Below are 19,080 nucleotides of genomic sequence, written 5' to 3'. Positions count from 1 at the left end.
TCTAAGGTTCCTTTTAACTTGAAATATTAGAAATTGGGCAGCATTGAAGCTGACTTCTCAATATGTACACAGTGAAGTCTCAGGGTCCTGCTATTGTTGCAGTTATAGTTTCCCATGCAGGAGGGTCCAAGCCTTAATTTCCGAAAAACACTATTTCTTCAATCTCTTAAGTTGGTTCTACTATGGTATCAGTGAAAGGAAAACCACTGATTGTCCCAGTAGACATGAAATTCAGTCCAAGGAAAGCCCACTGGAAATGTGGCCCTTTTTCTTCTCTTTCCTATAAGGAAGACATCTTTCTGTCTCTCTCCCTATTTAAATTCAGTTTCTTGTCTGCTATTTCCAATCAAGAGTTCATGTTCCCCTCTGTACAATAACTTGGAAGGGGAATACTCTAGAAGCACACATGATATTTAATAGGTTTCTCAATATCTTCTCAACACCATCAGTCTTTTTTTTTTTACTGTTAACTCCACAGCCATTGAAAGAACTTAAATCAAAATGTTTTAGTCCTGCAACTTATATGGAATTACAAAGAAGTAGCATTACTCATAGGTCAAATAAAAGACGTCTAACTATTATGAGATTTCCTGAAAAGGGCCCTGGGACTTTTTTTGGAATACCTTTTCATCAGATGATTCATGCCAAAGGGTCAGGTCTTAATTTTAGTCTTAGAAGTTTCACCCAATTGGGTAATAGATGTACTTTTAAACATTTCCTTTCAAGAAATGCATATTTGGGGTTCTACTGCTATTCATAACAATGATGAGCTTCAGTAGACAGGACATATATCTTTTGAAGCCTCCATAATTTATGAATATTTAACTCGTACATTTTCCATTCTGGCAGTCCCAGGAGCCATTAATCCTCTAGGTGAGGACAGCTTAGATTCCAGGATAGCACAAAGAAAATTGTCCATCAATTTTCCTTGCTATTTCAAAGTATATCCTCTCCAGTAACACATCATGGATCATCCATTTCCTCTGATAACAATGCATCTTCTGCTCCAATAAAGCAGCAAACGAATCAATATGCCAGGAACTCTACTTCCCATGCCTTCAAAAGGCATTTTATCTTCCTTATGTGACTCACTGAATGACCTTAACTGCTTTTGCAGATCAGAGGTTAACCACAGTGTCAGTCTGTTCAGTGAAATGTAAGAAAAATGAACTGTTAGCTAAACGGATTTTAAAGTTACTTGTTAGAAATAGCTAGCATGGCTTTTAGCAATCATTTAAAATATTAGATGCAGTGAAATAACATTCATAAGTTTTGCAAGCCAATTAACTAATATAATCCATTACTATATTTTAGTTTTTCTGTCTTCCATTTACTAACCAATCCAACTTTAAGGAGGTGACTGGATTTGTAAATTGGTTTCATTATTGTTCTGTGATATTGATATTACACTTTTATTTTCAAAGATAGAAATATAGGTTGGAAAACATTTAACCAAAGAGAATAAAGTAGGCAAACCATTAAAGAGATGCATAAACATTCATAATATTGAATTTTTTAATAATCAAAAAATCCTACAACACACTGCTTTATATTCTTTTTTCCCCTTAAAGTATCACTTTTAATCACCAAAGAGTGGTTATGTATTCTCCAGATAGTGGGAAGGAATCATGCTTTTATGAACTTGCCAATACCATGCTTTAGGTCACCATCTAGTGGTAGCTTTTAAGATATTCAGCTCACTATATTTGATAAATGTTTACAAAAATTCCCATAGAACTTTAAAATAGATTTCTGAACCCTGGAGCTCTGGTTTTCCTCAGATGCTCAGGACACCCTCTAATTCAGCTGGGGAGCCATATTGGGTTATCTGAAAGTTAGAATCCATAACACCAGATAAACTGTCCCAAAGAAGAATAAAAATAATGGTGTGTGTATGTGTATACATACACATAAGAGAGTGTGTGTGTGTGTGTGTGTGTGCGTATACACACACACACACACACACACACACACACACACATATATATATATATATATATACTCACACGTATATGTATATATATAAATCGCTTTAACATGTAAAAAGTACTTTTCTCACCACAATTCTTTATAATAGAATAGGTTCCTGGAAGGGCTCAGAGAGTCAAATGATTTGTCCAGCATCATGCAGCTAGCACTGGAGGTAGGATTCCAAACCAGGCCTGTGTTGACTTCAAGTTTAATGGTCTGTCCATGAAATCATTCTGCATTTCAAAAAGGAAAAATGGAATCAGGATCATTAAAAAGGTTGAGTGAATTGAATAGATTGAAACAAGCTGACCCATACACATTAAAACTCTATATTTTAATGTAGCTTTTCATGGTCATCTAAACATATTATAGAGTAGTGGTTATTGGCCTTATTTGACCCTGACTCAAATGCTGGCAGATCATGATAATGGGGGCTGAGGTTTTCTTATTGGTAGTTTTCATACTTTTATTGTCCTACCTATTTCTGTCTACATTTCAACTCACTGTTCCTAATGTTTATTATAAACTCACACACACACACACACACACACACACACACACCACACACGCACACACACACACACGTGTGTTTGTCTTGAACGTCATTCTGATATTTTCCCAAGATAGTCACAAGCAAAGCAAGCTGACTAAACGTAAAATTCACCCTAGAATTTTCCATCTCTTGAGACCTACCTTTCCCCTCTCTTCCCCTCAAGAGGAATATAAACCTTTCAGTAAGGCTGTGTTTCTTTCTATATTTTATAGCTGGACCCTGCAAAAATGCCAAGTAGAATATGTCAATGAGGTTTAAAAAAGTCTGTCAGATGAGTTAGAAAATTTAACTCAACTTAGCTTTAAAATATTGCTCGATTTAAACAAATATTTACTGAGCACCTATTGTGAACTAAGGTATTGTGGAAAATGAGATGCTATGGAGGGGAAGAAGGGGAAAAAGAATTGAGACCATTTTGATCCTCTTCTAGCCTGTAGGATAGTAGGTGAGATAGTAGAAGAGCACGAATAACTTAAAAGATGAGAAATATTATCAAAGAACCCTATAAAAGGTACAAAGTATGATGTTATCAGAAGAAAGATCATTCCCAGGTAGGAGGGGCTTAATCAGGGAAATCTTAGAAGAGATAGCATTTGAGTTGGGCCTTGAAGAATGAGTAGGGGATTGGATAGAGCAAAGCGAGAGGGGAAAACATTCCTAGAAGAGAGAGCATCCTTGGCAGAGTAATTTGAACAAAATCTTAGAGGGAGGAAACAGTGTGTTAATTTTAGGGAACTGAAAGTGATTCAGTTTCATTCATTTATTTAACAAGTTGAGGCAGCTATGTAAAGTGAAGACATTAATAGTAATAATAATAATAATAATAATGACTAAAATTGGTCTCCCTAGAAATTTGCCTTTTTAGTAGACACAAATCGTTTAGTTGGGGAAAATCATTCAAACACCATATCTATCATCTTATTTTAATATTTCAAAAGATCCATGATTTGATCAATGAGTATATTCCCTTCCCCAAATTAGGGAGCAATGTTCTAAGATCCTCTATTTAATTGTTGTGCCCTAACCCCCCCCATTCCCTTACCAAAAAGCCCTCTCTTGGTGGCTATTTTCTGATAATATGCCTCTTTTTCCTCATCTTCAGAGAATATTCATCTCCAGGGCAGTACTAGAAGTCTTTCTAGCTTGTTAAAATTTGTCAAAGCTTGGGTTTCACTGCATAGCCTTTGAGAACTGGGGTCATCTCCATGCTGCAATAAGACATTAGTATGGACCTTTAATGGATGTTATCTGGTAATGCAAGATAAAGTCTGGCTTTTTTTTTCTTTTTTTTTTTTGGCCTTTCATCCGATTGTTTTAGTCGTATAGAATCAATTTAACTAACCTTGAAAATTTTCAATGACAAAACATTAACTTATTGTTTTGCAGAACTCAGGTCAATCCAACAAGCATTTATTAGGTCCTACAGATTGCCAGGCACTGTGCCTTTAAGCATTGGGTTACAAAGAATTCAGTAATATTTTATTACTCTCCCTGTCATTGTTCTGTATAAGAGTGTTAGTAAAGTTAAGTCCAGTTATTACTGAAGAACAAAAGAAATCTTAAAAGGATCCATAGAACTCACTGTATTTTTTTTGTTTAATTCTTGAAAGTTTTTTCTTTTGTTGTTGTTTAAATCATTTTCTGTCCTTATCTTTTTTCACGCCTTTATATTTCAATCTGTCATCATCTATATGTAATATGCTATATAAAAGAGATATGAACGACAACCTTAGCACATGAAAGAAAGTAGACAAAAATGAGAAAATGGGAAGTTGTAGAATTCTAAATAACAAACAACTAAAATACAGACTGTGATTTAGTGACACAAGAACTGTAGAATTAAATTTGGTGGCTGAACCCTACTGTGGTTACTTATGAATTTAAAAATAATTAGAGGTGCAAAATGAAACAGCCTCTTTGAGGCTATTTGTTTGGTTTTTCTATCACTTATATTGAAATTACATGTGTGCTTATGAAAAGAATACAGTGTTTTTCTAAATGTTATTTTCAATGGACAGATGGCATAATTTACAGGATTTCGATGATTATTCAAAACATTCTACGTCAACCTGAGGTGAAAGTACAGAGCAAAGTTGCAGAATGGGTGAGTAAAGTCTTAATTAAGTCTTTTTTTACTTTCTATCACAAATGCAGAAGGCATGATTTTCATCTTCTACCATAATATTCTAGTAGTAGCCTAAGATTTGTCATCTTTGGGACTTCTCATTCTTCCTATCATACCTGCAACTGATATTACATTTCTCTGTGAAGTTTGGATTGAGTCAAAGGGCTGCACTTGAGGACTTAGCAGGCCATATGCAGTCTCAAGGCTGCAGGTTCCCCACCCCTGCTCTAAAATTTCATTAAGTTTCACTAAAATTTCAAATTATCACTATTATGGTGATAATAATAATAAAATCATATGCAACATGTTGTGGAGAAGACATAAAAAAGGACTATCTATATGCTTTGGGTGGGGAGAATTTGAATTTTTATGCACATTGTGCTAAATGTTCTTTAAGTAGCAAAAAAGGGGGGGAAAGGCAAAGTATTTAATCAGAAAGTGATATTTTTAGATTTCTTGAATCTTCATGGGAGGATTGGTAGGAAAATATAATCAAGTTACTGTTTTCTTTAATGACAACATAGCTATTAAAATAACCTAATTAAACATAAAAGGCAAATTGGAATGACAATAAAATAAATTAATATCTGAAATTAAAAAGTCAGAATTTAATTGAGAACCCCTTTTTAAAATATAGAATTTTGAAGATACATTAAAATAATGACTGATGAGGATAATTTAACAGGAAATCTTTAATTTAATGGATGGGTAGCATTTGATGTAAGACTCTCTGGTTTCATATATGCATAGTGACAGTTTGTTAGCATAAGTTTGAAGAAATTTTAATTTTTATCCTTGAATAGCCTACATTAAATGTTTATCATCCCCAAAATTAGTTCTTATATTCAGAGGAATGACTGACATTTTCAGGAGTCAAAGCACAATTCTATGGAAACCACATGACTGACTAAGACATTCTTTCATATACATCATTCACCTTTTTTGAATATTTTTATCTGCCTTTTCTATAGACTTTTCTGCCAGACTGAATAGGGCACAATATAAATGGAAAAGATGTAGGTCTTTTATTCCATGAGTTTTCAATAGAAAACCAAAAATAGACGCCAACAACATAATTCTTGATGTATGTGTAATGTAGAATATAAAGAGAGGTACAGAGGATGCCCTTGTTTGCGTTTTAACAAAACATATTTTTCCACCATTTGTACCTCTCAAATGCTTGGCATTTTCACCAAACATACACACATGTGCATACATACCACAAACATACAATACACATCCATATATGCACACATACACACAAACACACACACATCCATACATGTGTGCGTACATACATACATACATACATACATACATACATACATACATACGTATATGGCTAACCATTAAGGAACAGAGAACTCCAAATACAAATATTCTGTTAAAGAATTCTTAACTCTTTACCTAATGAGAATCTGCTTCCCTAAGGCAATCCCACATAATGCCATGACTCTACAACCTAGGCCTGCAGGTCCCACAACTTACACAGGTACATTTGAGAAAATCAGGAAAGGATAAGGAGGTTTTGCAAGGAGATAGTAGTTGACTTTGAAATCATCAACAAACTCTTAGGTAAGTATTTTCTATGCTTACGAATTCAGAAGTTCTCAGCATGCCACAACACATAAGACTTCCAAGGGATAAAAAGGACACAGGAGAGAGCAGAAATACATTAGACAAGTCACATAGGAATAACAGACCATAAATGACTACAAAAGAATCTTACTTGCTTCACTGAATCCCCATCCTTTCAAGAGAGTAAACTATAACAGTAGCACAATGGCCTCAGCCTTACAGCCTTATTTAATTATGCTGCCTATAGCCGATGCCAGATTAGGAGAGTTTGGTGCCTTTCTCAAGGATGTTACCCCCAGTTCCTACTTGCTGTTCTACAGCTTAGCCTCCCTAGCTTCCTGAGTGTGATAAGTTAGGAATGAATTTTTTCATAAATTAAAATAACTTTAAAACCTTCTTCTAGGCTTGGAATCAGGTAAACAGGTTCAAATCCTAGTTCTGATATGTATTAGCTATATCATTTGTGCAAGTCATTTAATCATCTTGAAGCCCCAGTTTGCTCATCTGTAAAATGAGGATAATAATACCTGTAGTACCAACTTCAAAAGAGTTATTGTGAGATTTAAATGAAATAACAAACATAAAATGCTTTGAAAATGGAAGATCTGTAAGAATCAGTTATTTATTACTATTATTATTGTTCTGGCTATTATTATCTCAGAGTTTGCCAGTATTAAAAGAGAAATCCAGCATAGTTCAGTAGTTAGAGAGACAGCCTTAGAGCCAAGAAGATCTGGATTCGAGTCCATCTAATTCATGAAGGGTGTGTGACTTAAGGCATTTGACCTAAAGTGCTCTAGACTAAGTTACAGAGAAGGTGCTGATGTGAATTAATAAGAAAAGCACAATTTTTTTTAGCAAAACCAAACTATGCATTTTTAAAAGTCTGACATCATATGCAATATTCCACACCCACATCTATTTCTCAAAGAAGTCAAGGGAAACTATCTTCTCATATTTCTTTTTTGGGGCCAAACTTGCTCATTAAAATGTCCCAACATTCATCTTGATCATTTTGTTATTGTTATTTCCATTTACATTGTTATAGTCATTGTGCATATTGGTTTCTTACCTCTGCTTATTTCACTTTGGATCAGTTCATGTAAGTCTTTCCATGCTTCTCTGTATTTGTTATATAAAATATCCCTTTGGCTTGTTAGAGTTGAGTAACACTAAATTTATAAATTAACTTCCATAGTATTGTCATTTTTATTACGCTGACACAGCTAAGCCATTAGAGCTGAATATTCCTCTAGATATTTGTTAATTTTTATTTCTTCAAGGAACATTTTGTAAATGAGTTTATGCACACGTTAAGCATGTTTTAGTAGATTGAATTCCTAATATTTTATGCATTTTGAAGTTATTTCCCTTTCGAAAAGGGACTTCTCTTTCTAATATTGACCCTTGGACATTGTCATTATTATATAGATATGTCATTTATTTTGTGGATTTCTTTTGCATCCTGTGAACTTTGCTGATGCTATTGTCTCAATTAGCTTCTTTGCTGATTAACAAGACTATTTCCAAGTAAACCATTATATAATGAATAAATAGGCAAAGTTTTGTCTTTTCTTTGTGGTTTAGGCATATCCAATTCTTCGTGACCCCTTTTGGGGTTTTCTTGGCAAACATATTGGAGTGGTTTGCTTTTTTCCCTCTACAACTCGTTTTACAGATGAGGAAACTGAGGAAAACAGAGTTAAATATTTGTCTAGGGTCTTACCGCTACTAAGTGTATGAAGCCAATTTTGAACTCAGGAAGGTAAAGTCTTCCCGACGCCAGGCTTGGCACTCTATACCCGGTACCACCTAGCTGCCCTGTTTTCTCCTTACCTATCTTACTATTTTTATTTCTTACTCTTATTGCTATAGCTTGATGCTATAACATTTCTAGAATTCAGCAAGAAAAGCGAGCATTCTTGTATTTATTGGGAAAGGGACTTCTACTTTGTAGGAATTGTTTAGAAGACTACAGTAGGAATTCAAGCAAGAGTAAGAGGAACTTTAGGGGATACTGTAGAGTGTTTTAAAAATTCTCTTTCTTGAATCATGTGGACTAACTTTATATATTTTCCTGGGCCTTGTTATCCTTATTAATATTCTTAACCTCAGTTAACAGCATCCACCAGAAATGGTAATTCACACAGAAAGTCTTCATGTAAACCAAGAGATTAAGCCTCTGGTCATCCAGAAAGAAACAGCCCCCATCTAATATTATTATAGGAGAGTGAAAAAATTACTGAATACATGTAATAATAAAATAAATATGCTCAAAGGAGACAAGCAGTAGGATTTCCCAGGGAGTCCGTTCATCATCTTTATAAGACTATCTCTGACTTTTCCTACACTTAGATACCTACCTCAAATGAATTTGAGTCACATGATCAAAATTATATACTGTGTGAATATAGCACATATGTATATGGGGGGGAGAGGGAAAAGGAAAGAGAAAGAGAAAATTAATATCTCATATACATATTTTTCCCTCATTCACTGTACCCTTCTGAATCACTTTTACATTATTAATTTTATTGCTTATGAAAGTAATATTATTCAAAGAAAAACAGTACTTCAATCATTCCCCAAACCAAATTGCATTGAGATGGACACAAGGCTTGTTAAACTATAGGAAAATAATTGCTTTTATTGGGTAAAATAATGTGGGTTTTTTGTGAATTCCAAAATTATCATTATATCATGAAATCATTTGTAATATGATTCTGGAAAAGCAGTCCTGTAGAATATTACATATATCTATAACATGAATTACTAGAATAAAGGCATTCATGTACTTTTTTATTTTAGATGAAATATCTTTAAAATAAAAAAATCCCATTCTTTCACTCCAGATTGGTTCTAGCTAATGAAAATGTTAGATATTATTCCCAAAGTTGAAGGATATTTGTAATATATATTAATTGTGTTTTTGTGTGTTCTCATGACCAATGTTACATTATTTTTAAGGCCTTTCATCTTCACCAGAAAGATTATCTGAATATCCTGACTTTATTGTATGAAATACTAAGTTTGTAAAATTAAAACATACCTGTAACAATTTAATAATTTATTTGCAAATGGACTATAATCAGTACAAAACCTCAGAATATTAGCTCTGGGAACAGAAAAGTAAAAGAAGAAATAATTTATCTAGAAAATTGCTTTTCTTTATGAAAATATTGTTCTCTAGTCAATATTTATCAATTAATCTGTATTTACTTAAAATGTAGTACAAAATTATATTTCTTTCATTTGAATTTTCATTCATTATGAAAAAGGCATATGAATTCAGCTACGGAGTAGTGGATATGTATTTATACAATGGAAGATTGTATGTATGCACATATACATATGTTTGTATGTGTCTGTGTGTTTCCATGTAGTTATATGGTACAAAGTAGTATGTATACACATAGGCACATGTGTGTATATAGATAGAAAGATATTTCTACAAATTTCTACAGTGTACATATGTCTATAACCTTGCTATATAACTGCATGCCCGCCATTCTGTGGCTGAATTTGTGTGCTTTTTTTCATCACAGAATATAAGTTATTTTGATTTATAGGTATGATTTAATTTCACACATTTTGCATTTCATGTAATAAAGTCAAAATTCTCAAATGATGGTGAGATAGAAGGCCTTAAACAGACTTATAGTGGTTATATTAATATACAAAAACACAATTTATATTTTCCAAGTGTTTTTTACTTCTAGGAACATTAGCCATAATTTCTTTAGCTATAACAAATCTAAAGTCGAAGAACTAAATTTTTGTTTTTGAAATTACTTACATTTAAAATGGACACTTTGTATCTTTTCTAAGCAGTTAGCTAACTGTAAAATGTTTACCATATAAATTTTTCTTGTTTGAAATTATTTTTGTATTCAAACACTGAGAAACAAGAAATTAATGTAATAAATCAAAGAACTATCTACCAAATTCATTTTCTTTTTTGGATCTCATCTTTGATTTCATTGTTATAGGGAAAATCATCACTTGGGTCTTTAGCATTCCCAGGGATGAATTTCCTCTGCTGATTCAGGTTTGCACCTTCCCTTCAAACTAGTCTTAAAGATATTGCTATACTAAGACATTTTGTTACTTGCCTAAGATCCCATAACCTTTATGTTACTTGTAGGGCCTGAACCTGGGTCTTCTGACTCCAGGGGTAGTGCTCTCGTGCTCTCTCTCTCTCCCTCTCTCTCCCTCTCTCCCTCTCTCCCTCCCTCCCTCCCTCCCTCTCTCTCTCTCTCTCTTTCTGTCACTCTCCCTCTCCTTTCCTCCCTCTCTCCCTCCTTTCTTCTCTGTCCCTCCCATATCTCTCTCCCAATGCCATAATGCTATGTTACTGCTGTGTAAATTAATAGATGGCTCAAAATAATTAAATCAAAGATGGTTATTTTCTCAAATGCTACATACATGATAAAAAGAAATTACAAATTTGTCCTTGAGAAGCATGAGGAAAGTGGCAAAGAGAAGACCCAAGGACTAGTATTTTTTTCCTTGAAATCTTTCAATCTGAAGTATGTGGTTTCCAAATAACTGAAAAACTTAATAAATGTTACTTTGCTCCATCAAGGGTCAAAAAGTTTGGAACATAACATGTTTTTAGAAAGCTTCTCTGTATCCTTGAAACAAATTTCAGAAAAATGAGTGAAATCACATCGTAACCAGATAAGGTAGAACCTCCCTTCCCCCTACCTTTTTCTGAAATCAGATATCTAGAGGGATAAGAAAAACACTTTAAAAATCGCTATTGTATTCAAATGAAAACTCTACTACATAATCAGAGGAAACAGCCTTTTCTTGGCTTGTACTTGTTTAACTCCATTTTCTTAAATCCTGTGAAGCTAGACTTGACTTGTTCTCCTAGTTTTAGAAGAATTTTACTTCCTTAATTAAAAAAAAGGAGAGGGAGTAGTGAAGTTTCAGGAACTTACATTTATTTTCGTTTTTGCAAGTGAAAGCATCAGTGTCTGCTTTATTTTCCCCTTTTATAACTCAAGAAAAATCCTAATGTCTTACTTAATGAAAGGCACAAGAAACCTCAGTGAGTAGCATGAAATGTCTAATTTCATGGGGATGGAGAGGGGAACAATACATTTATTTTAGTTATTTCTCATAAGAATATTAGAAACAAGATATTTTCAAGTTAAATGCTACTTTAATTTTTTTTTAGAAAAATTAAGTTTTTAAAATTATTTTATTGGTTGGATAATAGTCTCCAAAAGCTGTGGTCAATTCATTTGTCACAACTAAAAAGTAGGTGTAATACGATTAGGAACTAAACATGGTAAAAATAAACAAGTGAAATCTACTTAAAGGGAATAGAATGTTCTCCAGGAATATTCATTTGCTTCAAGAGACTACTGTCTATTGCCCTGATGGTATTGTATCCTAAAAGTCTCTTTTGTATACTTTCTTTTCCCTGATGTTCATTGAAATGTACAGTGAGATGATAGAAGAAAAGATGAGTGGTTTAAAATTATCTATAACATCACAACTGAGTAAATCTAAGTATGTTTTTCCCACTAAGAATTTACCATTTTAAACAAAGTTGTCTATTTTAGTTGAAAGGTTTTTTTTTCTTAAAAAAAATCTCACCCCTTCTCTCTTTGACTAGTATGTTGTATTTTTCAGCTCAACTCTACTTTTCAAAATTGGAATTATACAGTCTATGTGGTCAATATCAGGTAAATGATAGAATTTGTTATTTGAAAAATGAAAAAGTGACATAACTGTTTTGTCTAAGATATATACTATATGTAATATCTACAATTTGTGTATGATATCGCATATATGATATAGTAATAATTATATAGCATGTATACACATAACTAAGTGCATATACATTACTAATCCTATTAAACCTTACTTTCTCTATGCCAGCCAAGAGTTAGCTTAGTATAATGGAAAAAAAAATCAAAACAATACTGGACCTCGGACTCAAGGGACATGCAGACCACCAGCTATATAACCATATGCAAGCCACTACCTGTCCAAGCTTGTTTCCTCTTCAGTGAAATAAGAATAGTGATACTTTACCACCTACCTGTTAGAATAAGAGAGAGGCAGCTTAGCATAATGAATAGGGAGCTGGCCTCAGTCAGAAAGACCTGGATTCAAGTTCCACCTCAGATATAAACTGGCTGAGTGAGTCATTTCTGTGCACTACAGGTAACTCTCTACATTGATACAAATCTAAACTGGTGGTGGGAGATTCCTTAATAGGAATTCCCTAATACAATGAAATCACTGGTCCAGTCCTAGAGTAGATGAGTTATTATGAATTAATTAACCTGAAATTAAATAATAAATAATTAACTAAAATTCCTTTTACCTGACCATTCAGGCTATAAGTCACTTGAGGGTAGGGACTGTATTTTATACCTTTTTATATATCAGTACCACACATACTGCCTTGTACATAGCAGGTGCTCAGTAAATGTTCATGATAGTGATCAATATATTCCTTTACGCTTGTAGTGTTCATCTGAACACTGGAGAAGAGAAGATAAAAGTCAAAAGAAGTGTTGAAGATGATCAAAGGTAACAATATTGCCAGTGGCTTAATTTATATTTCAGAGCTCCTTACCACAAAATTTAGCCAATCTCTTCCAACTCTTCTTTCTCCATGCTTTGAATCTGGGGGATCCATTCCTTTTTGGACTCATAGATACTATAGTGACCCCTTGGATAGTGGTATATATGCTTTTCTAAGTTTCATATCTGACATAATAGCTTTTTGGTACTTTTGTGAGATTCTATCAAGATAATTTTACTTTGAGAAACTATGTGGAAAAAGGCTCTGTTAATATGTTTTAACACAAAGAAAAATTGGAGAATAAATTAACATTGAAGAATAAATTTTTCCTCCTTACCAAATAAAATGACTATATATTTGGTAGTCACCATACAAGTCACCCCACCTCCTTTGCTTATTCCAAATGAACTGGCCCACTTGCTGTACTACATACAAGACATTTCTTCTCCAAACTTTCAACATGCTCCTCCTCTTGACTGGACCTCTCTCCTTCCCCTCCTCCACTTCCTAGTATCTGTAGCTCCTTTCAAGGCTCAGCTCAAAGGCCACCTGCTACGAGAGGTCTTCCTTAATCACCCCATTTGTTATTGTTCCCCTGTTTCCCAAACCATATGTATTTTGAATTTACTTATCTTTGCATGAGTTGTTTCCAACCTTACCAATAGAATGTATTGTCCTTTTCATTTTTGTTGCTGTATCCCCAGCATATAGCATAGTGCATGTAACAGTATCTGCTTAATAAATGTTTATTATTATTGAAATCAAACAAAATTTTATAAAGTGTCAAGTTCAAATGCATTTTTCAGTATTAGTATCTATTCTTTTTTCCCCTTGGGATGGGACTTTTAACACGTACTAGAAAGCTATGCCTGATGAACGTTATTGAAGTAAGACATCTGAAAATGGATGAAATATTAAATATGGTATTATTATGTTTATTCTCGAGTAACATGTTTTCTCTCTTTTTAAATTCAAAAGAGTCACTCAAGGAAAAAATAGGGGCCTGAGTTTTCATTGTGATTTCAAATTTCAAGTTTATGTTGAAATTATCACATAGGCAGACAAATGTATAAAGTACCTAAGTCCAGCCATTGTCCTACCATAAAGGAAATTGTCCAGGAGCACTTGAAATTAAAAACTAATATATAAACTATACTATATTCCCAGCACAAAATAATTTTAGGCAAATGGTTTCCAAATTATGTAGGCAGTCTCAGAAGGACAATAAAAACACTTGAAAAGTATTTGAAAGTAGAAAATGTAGCCAGTTGTTTTATAAATCATGTCAATAAGATTGTCTCATTTTATTGTAATTGTTGTTATTGCTGTCGAATACATTTTTTTTGTTTTCGTTTTGTATTTTGTAGGCACATCTATAGGTTGGGTCACTTTTTAGGTTATTTTTTACATTCTGACCATTCTGACTGGTTAAAAATACGAGTTGTATAAGAGTTATTCAGAAGGTAATGACAAAATTTTTCTTTGCCTAGGCATCCGTCAGAGAAATAAATGTCTGTCTTTGTTTTTGGATCTGCCATCTCTTTTTATAAACCTATTTTGAAAGATTTCATTTATGTGTAAAGCATCACTGTGTAGTAGGTGGAATATTGGACTAACAAAAAGCAGGAAGACATGGGTGAAATTCTGTCTCTGAAACTTATTATCTATATAAATGTGAACATATCACTTAATCTCTCAGTCAGTTTCCTTATCTGAAAATGGAGAAAACAATATATGTAGAACCTACCTTGAGAGACAGTGTTGCAGAGTTTAAGAGTCAAGAAGATCTGGGTTCATATTTTACCTCTGAAACATAAAGGCTAGTTGATGATTGTCAAGTCTCTTTATTTTCTCAGTGCCCTAGGCAACTCTCCTAGACCTTAAATTGCACAGCAATCTCCAATGTGCATCAAAGTTTCTCCTTGGAGTGTTTGTCATACTTCACCAAGTTGTTGTGAGGCTCAAATGGGAGTATGGTAGGTAAGAGCCTGGGATAGGGACTGCATCTGTGATTTCATTGGCGAAGGGAGCTCCTGAGTAAAGAATCTCCCTATATTCACTGAGGTTGGCACTTTCTTTGCAATTTGTATCCTTAGGGAGTTGTCCTGGGAAGTTAAGTGACTTGACCAGAGTTACATGGTAAGTGTAAGAAACAGAACTTGAACCCCCGTTTTCCAGTTCTAAGACTGGTTTTCCATTTACTATGCCACACTAAATCTCACAAACGTAAATTACTGTTGTTACAATGATGAATAATCCCATGATGGGGGTTATTCTGTTTACATAGAGAACTGGTTTTTGTTTTATAGCTTTGTGGCATTTCCTTCATGCTCTGAAGAAGAAGATTTCAGATAGCCACAAGACTCTTGTCCCTTGTCCAACCAAATGTCACTGCTTCCTCCTACTCCACTATTTAATTAGTTGTAGTCTTTCCTGTAAAGTCTGTTCCAAAAGTTGAACCATACAGTCATACCCCAAAGGAGCAAGTGAACCCCAAGAGGGACCCTGTCCAGAAGGACAACTTTGACCTTTTCCAGCTTCTTTACTATAACTCTTCTAGTGACCAGCATCACATAAGCAATCAGTTGTGAATATCCACAGGGCAAAGACAGTTTGTTTAGAAGAACTGTTTTCTTTCTGATTTGGGCAAAGATTCTGCATATGTGCTGCTCTATGTGGTTCCATCTATCAGAAAAGAATGCTCCTTCAGATGCAGGTACAAAAGATTCAAGTGGTACCAAGGCAGGTTTTTTGGTCCAATTGCCAATAGTCAATGAAAATAATAAGAATTACTATCTATAGCACTTTAAGTAAGTCACTTGCTTAAACTAGGCCGACACTCAGTTTCCTCATCTGTAAAATGAGAATAATAATAATAATAATAATAACAAAATTTAAATATAGCTCTTTAAAATTGGCAAAGCATTTTACAAACATCTCATATTATCCTCACAACAATGATGTGCCATAATTTCTATTATCTTTTTGTCTTTATTTTTATCTTTATCTTCATTTTATAGATGAGGAAACTGAGGCAGTCAGAGATTAAGTGATTTGCTTAGAGTCACACAGCTAGTAAGTGTCTAGGCCAAATCTGAACTCATATCTTCCTGACTTCAGGTCCAGCCTCATGTGTCACCGAGCTGCCTCTGCCTTTCTCTCCTTCTCTCTCTCTTTCTGTCTCTCTCTCTCTCCCCCCCCCCAGATATATACATATATAACTGTCTACATATACAAATATGTTTGATAGATATAGATAGATCTATATAGAGAGTGTTAATATTATAGATATAGATATATGCATATCTGTCTATATCTATACTATTATTTTCACACAGGGTTATGAGGCTCAAATAAGGTAACATATGTAAATCATTTTATAAATTGTAAACTGTTATATGAGTAAATTGTCATTATTATCCTAAAGACACAGAATTCTAATTTTGGGGGGGTGAGGCAATCGGGGTTCAGTGACTTGCGCAGGGTCACACAGCTAGTAAGGGTCATGTGTCTGAGCTCAGAATTGAACTCAGGTCCTCCTGACTCCAACGCTGGAGCTCTAGCCACTGTGCCACCTAGCTGCCCCTAGAATTCTGAATTTAAAGAGCTATGGCTCTATAAGTGATGTTTAATTATTGTCACTTGTTGGAATAGAGATTGGACAAGTAATTTTATTGGTATAGGGAACTTCCTAGCTGAAGAAACTCCCACTACCTATGTAGGTCAGCACCTTCTCTGCAACTTCGTTTTAGACGGTTACCTAGAGAGCACTGAGAGGTTAAGTCATTTGTCCCAGCTCACACAGCTGTAATGAATCAGGGGCTAGACTTGAATAGTGTCCTTCTTGGCTTGAAGCCAACTCTCTATCCATTATACCAGGCTGCCTCTCATAGAAATGATAGTCTTCTTCAAAATATCTTTATAAATAAAGGTGACATTCAAATGCTAAGTCAGAAATTGATTTCTCTGATGGATGTCTAGGTAAAGAAAAATATAGCATTACTTTCTTACCAACGCTTATATGAAAGCATAGGTAAAGTACTTTTATCTCAGTTGGGCTACAGATTAAATAATTAGAAATATGTTTAAGTGTGGATGGTTTTTTATTATATTTCTTTGGGGGGAAAATTAAAAGCAATACTTTTTCCTCATCATTGCTATTGCTCGTCAGTGTTTTGTTTTTGTTTTGTTTTGTTTTTGTTTTGATTTGTTTTGCAAGGCAATTGGGGTTAAGTGTCCTGCCCTGGGTCACATAGCTAGTAAGTGTCAAGCGTCTACAGCTGGATTTGAACTCAGGTCCTCCTGACTCCAGAGCTGGTGCTCTATCCATTGTGAATGCTCATTAGTTTTTTGTTTTGTTTTTGTTCTTGATAGATTTATGCCCGTATTTCCTAAAAGACATATGAAGGTTTTAGTCACTGGTGCTTAGTATCTTACATGGCTAAAGGTTAAAACAAACAAAACCCCCATTTTAATTTTAAATTTATTGTATTTTTGAATCTACACAGTACCTTTCTTTATGAGACAATATGGCAACTTTTGGTTTTATTGAATTTGTTTAACTTCCTCAAGCATAGTTATTTATTACCTGTGTGACCTTGGGCAAGTCATTTAAACTTTAAGTATCTCTTTCCTCCTATGGTAAATAAGGAGGTTGAACTACATGATCTCTAAGGTGTCTTCCAGCTCTAACGACATTGGTCTTGTGAACTGAATATACCATTTAATGGGTCATCACTTTAGGCTTTGCAGTCCATGCTCCCTAGGGCCTGAAAGCATCCTATTTTTGGTGTTCTCACATTTGAAGAAAATTAATTTAGTCATATAATCACATGATCTCTGAATGATCACTCAGGTATCATCACTCAGATATTGTTTCATGTCAAAGGATCAAGACCATCAAAAACTGAGAAATATTATTAAGAAAGAAAATACTGTGGTAAGCATTATGGATTTAGTGAAACCTGTCAGGTCAAGCTATCAGTGTATGCCTTCTACCTAATAAAACCTAGAGATTATTTTGGATTTTCTCTTTTATTCTTAAAGTTTATATGGTCAAGAATGGTGGAAAGAGCTTCATTAAATGTTTCATTCCATTAGTTTTTACTGTACAATATTTTATGTTCACCCACTTTTTAATCCCATCATTGGAAATATTATTTTCCAGATTGATGATTTTGGCCCTTTTAGTTTATAATGCTACGAACAACATCAGCTTGGAAGGCCAACTCATTCAGCAGAAGCTTTTAGGAAGCAATGAATCTTTAGGTGATGGCTTGAAGCTGTACACTGTGAATGTGAAGCAAATTGGTAAGTTACTCTAATTTTAATTTCTTGAAAATTTTGTATGACTGTTTTTATTTGGCTTTTTGTTAAAATGTGAAAACAATATCTCATAACTCTCCCTTCATATTCTCCTGGAATAAAACCTGTACCTAGCTGTTCTTCTTTGTACTTGGAAACAAAATCCCTTTGATTGCCACAAATAAGCTAGACACTGTAGCTGTGGTTCAAGTGAATTTCCAGGTTGTACTGACTTTCATTTCCTCCCTTTCTCAATTCATTAACTGAAAAAACATAGATATTGTGTTATCATTATTCAGACACTTACTTCCTAGTAGCATTTTTAACATGCAATTGTCAGAATTTATGTTGTGGAACCACAGGAGAATGATGAGACTACGATACATTCTGACAATTTTGAGGAAATCAGTACCTCACACAGAAGCATAGAGAACCATAAAGATACATGATCTAGTGGCTTACCTACTGAAAATTCTAAACAAGAAGGCTTAGTTTTTACAAGACTTGAACATACTTCATCATACCTAAATTCACAAAATCATATGATACTTGCAGGGCTCATCATAAAGACATTGGCTACACAACAGATGGAAAAAATGTGGAATTTAAAGACCTCCCCATTATATTCCTGTATCTTTTAAGAGCTCTTGACATAATTGGAATCATTGATAAAAATTAGCCTAGCATATTTGCCTAGAAGATGTAAAGATGCTTTTATTATCTATGATGCTATGGACAGTTATAGATATTGTTATAGATTGAGATGCCATGTAGCATAGAGGATAAAGTGCTTGATGTTGAGTCTGGAAGAATTGCTTTTGAACCCTACCTCTGAAGGGCTGTGCCACCCTGTGCAGCTCACTTAACCACTCTAAGCTTCTCATCTGTAAAATGAGGTTAGATTAAATGACCTCTGAAGCCTCTTTGAGCTCATAATCTCCAAACACTTCTGTCTTGACCACTCCACTCTCCATAATGGCCGGAATGAAGAATTTTTGT

The 19,080-nt window shown here is 34.2% G+C and overlaps 1 protein-coding gene across 4 annotated transcripts in view; it reads left to right on the top strand.

Annotated features, from left to right (window-relative positions):
• The window catches only part of ADGRG6 (adhesion G protein-coupled receptor G6), a 180,997-nt gene that overhangs the window by 106,662 nt on the left and 55,255 nt on the right, over positions 1-19,080 (top strand). For all 4 annotated transcript variants that reach the window (XM_020972481.2, XM_020972483.2, XM_020972484.2 and 1 more), the window contains 4 exons: positions 4,543-4,628; positions 11,874-11,926; positions 12,720-12,782; positions 17,945-18,087. In XM_020972481.2, coding sequence (XP_020828140.1) covers positions 4,543-4,628; positions 11,874-11,926; positions 12,720-12,782; positions 17,945-18,087 — 345 coding nt within the window. The remainder of the gene's footprint in view (positions 1-4,542; positions 4,629-11,873; positions 11,927-12,719; positions 12,783-17,944; positions 18,088-19,080) is intronic.

The sequence above is a fragment of the Phascolarctos cinereus genome, unplaced genomic scaffold (assembly GCF_003287225.1).
Source record: "Phascolarctos cinereus isolate Bilbo 61053 unplaced genomic scaffold, phaCin_HiC Scaffold_5;HRSCAF=322, whole genome shotgun sequence".
Taxonomy (NCBI): domain Eukaryota; kingdom Metazoa; phylum Chordata; class Mammalia; order Diprotodontia; family Phascolarctidae; genus Phascolarctos; species Phascolarctos cinereus.
Note: the sequence above shows the minus strand (reverse complement) of the source record. Positions and strands in the feature narration are given on the sequence as shown.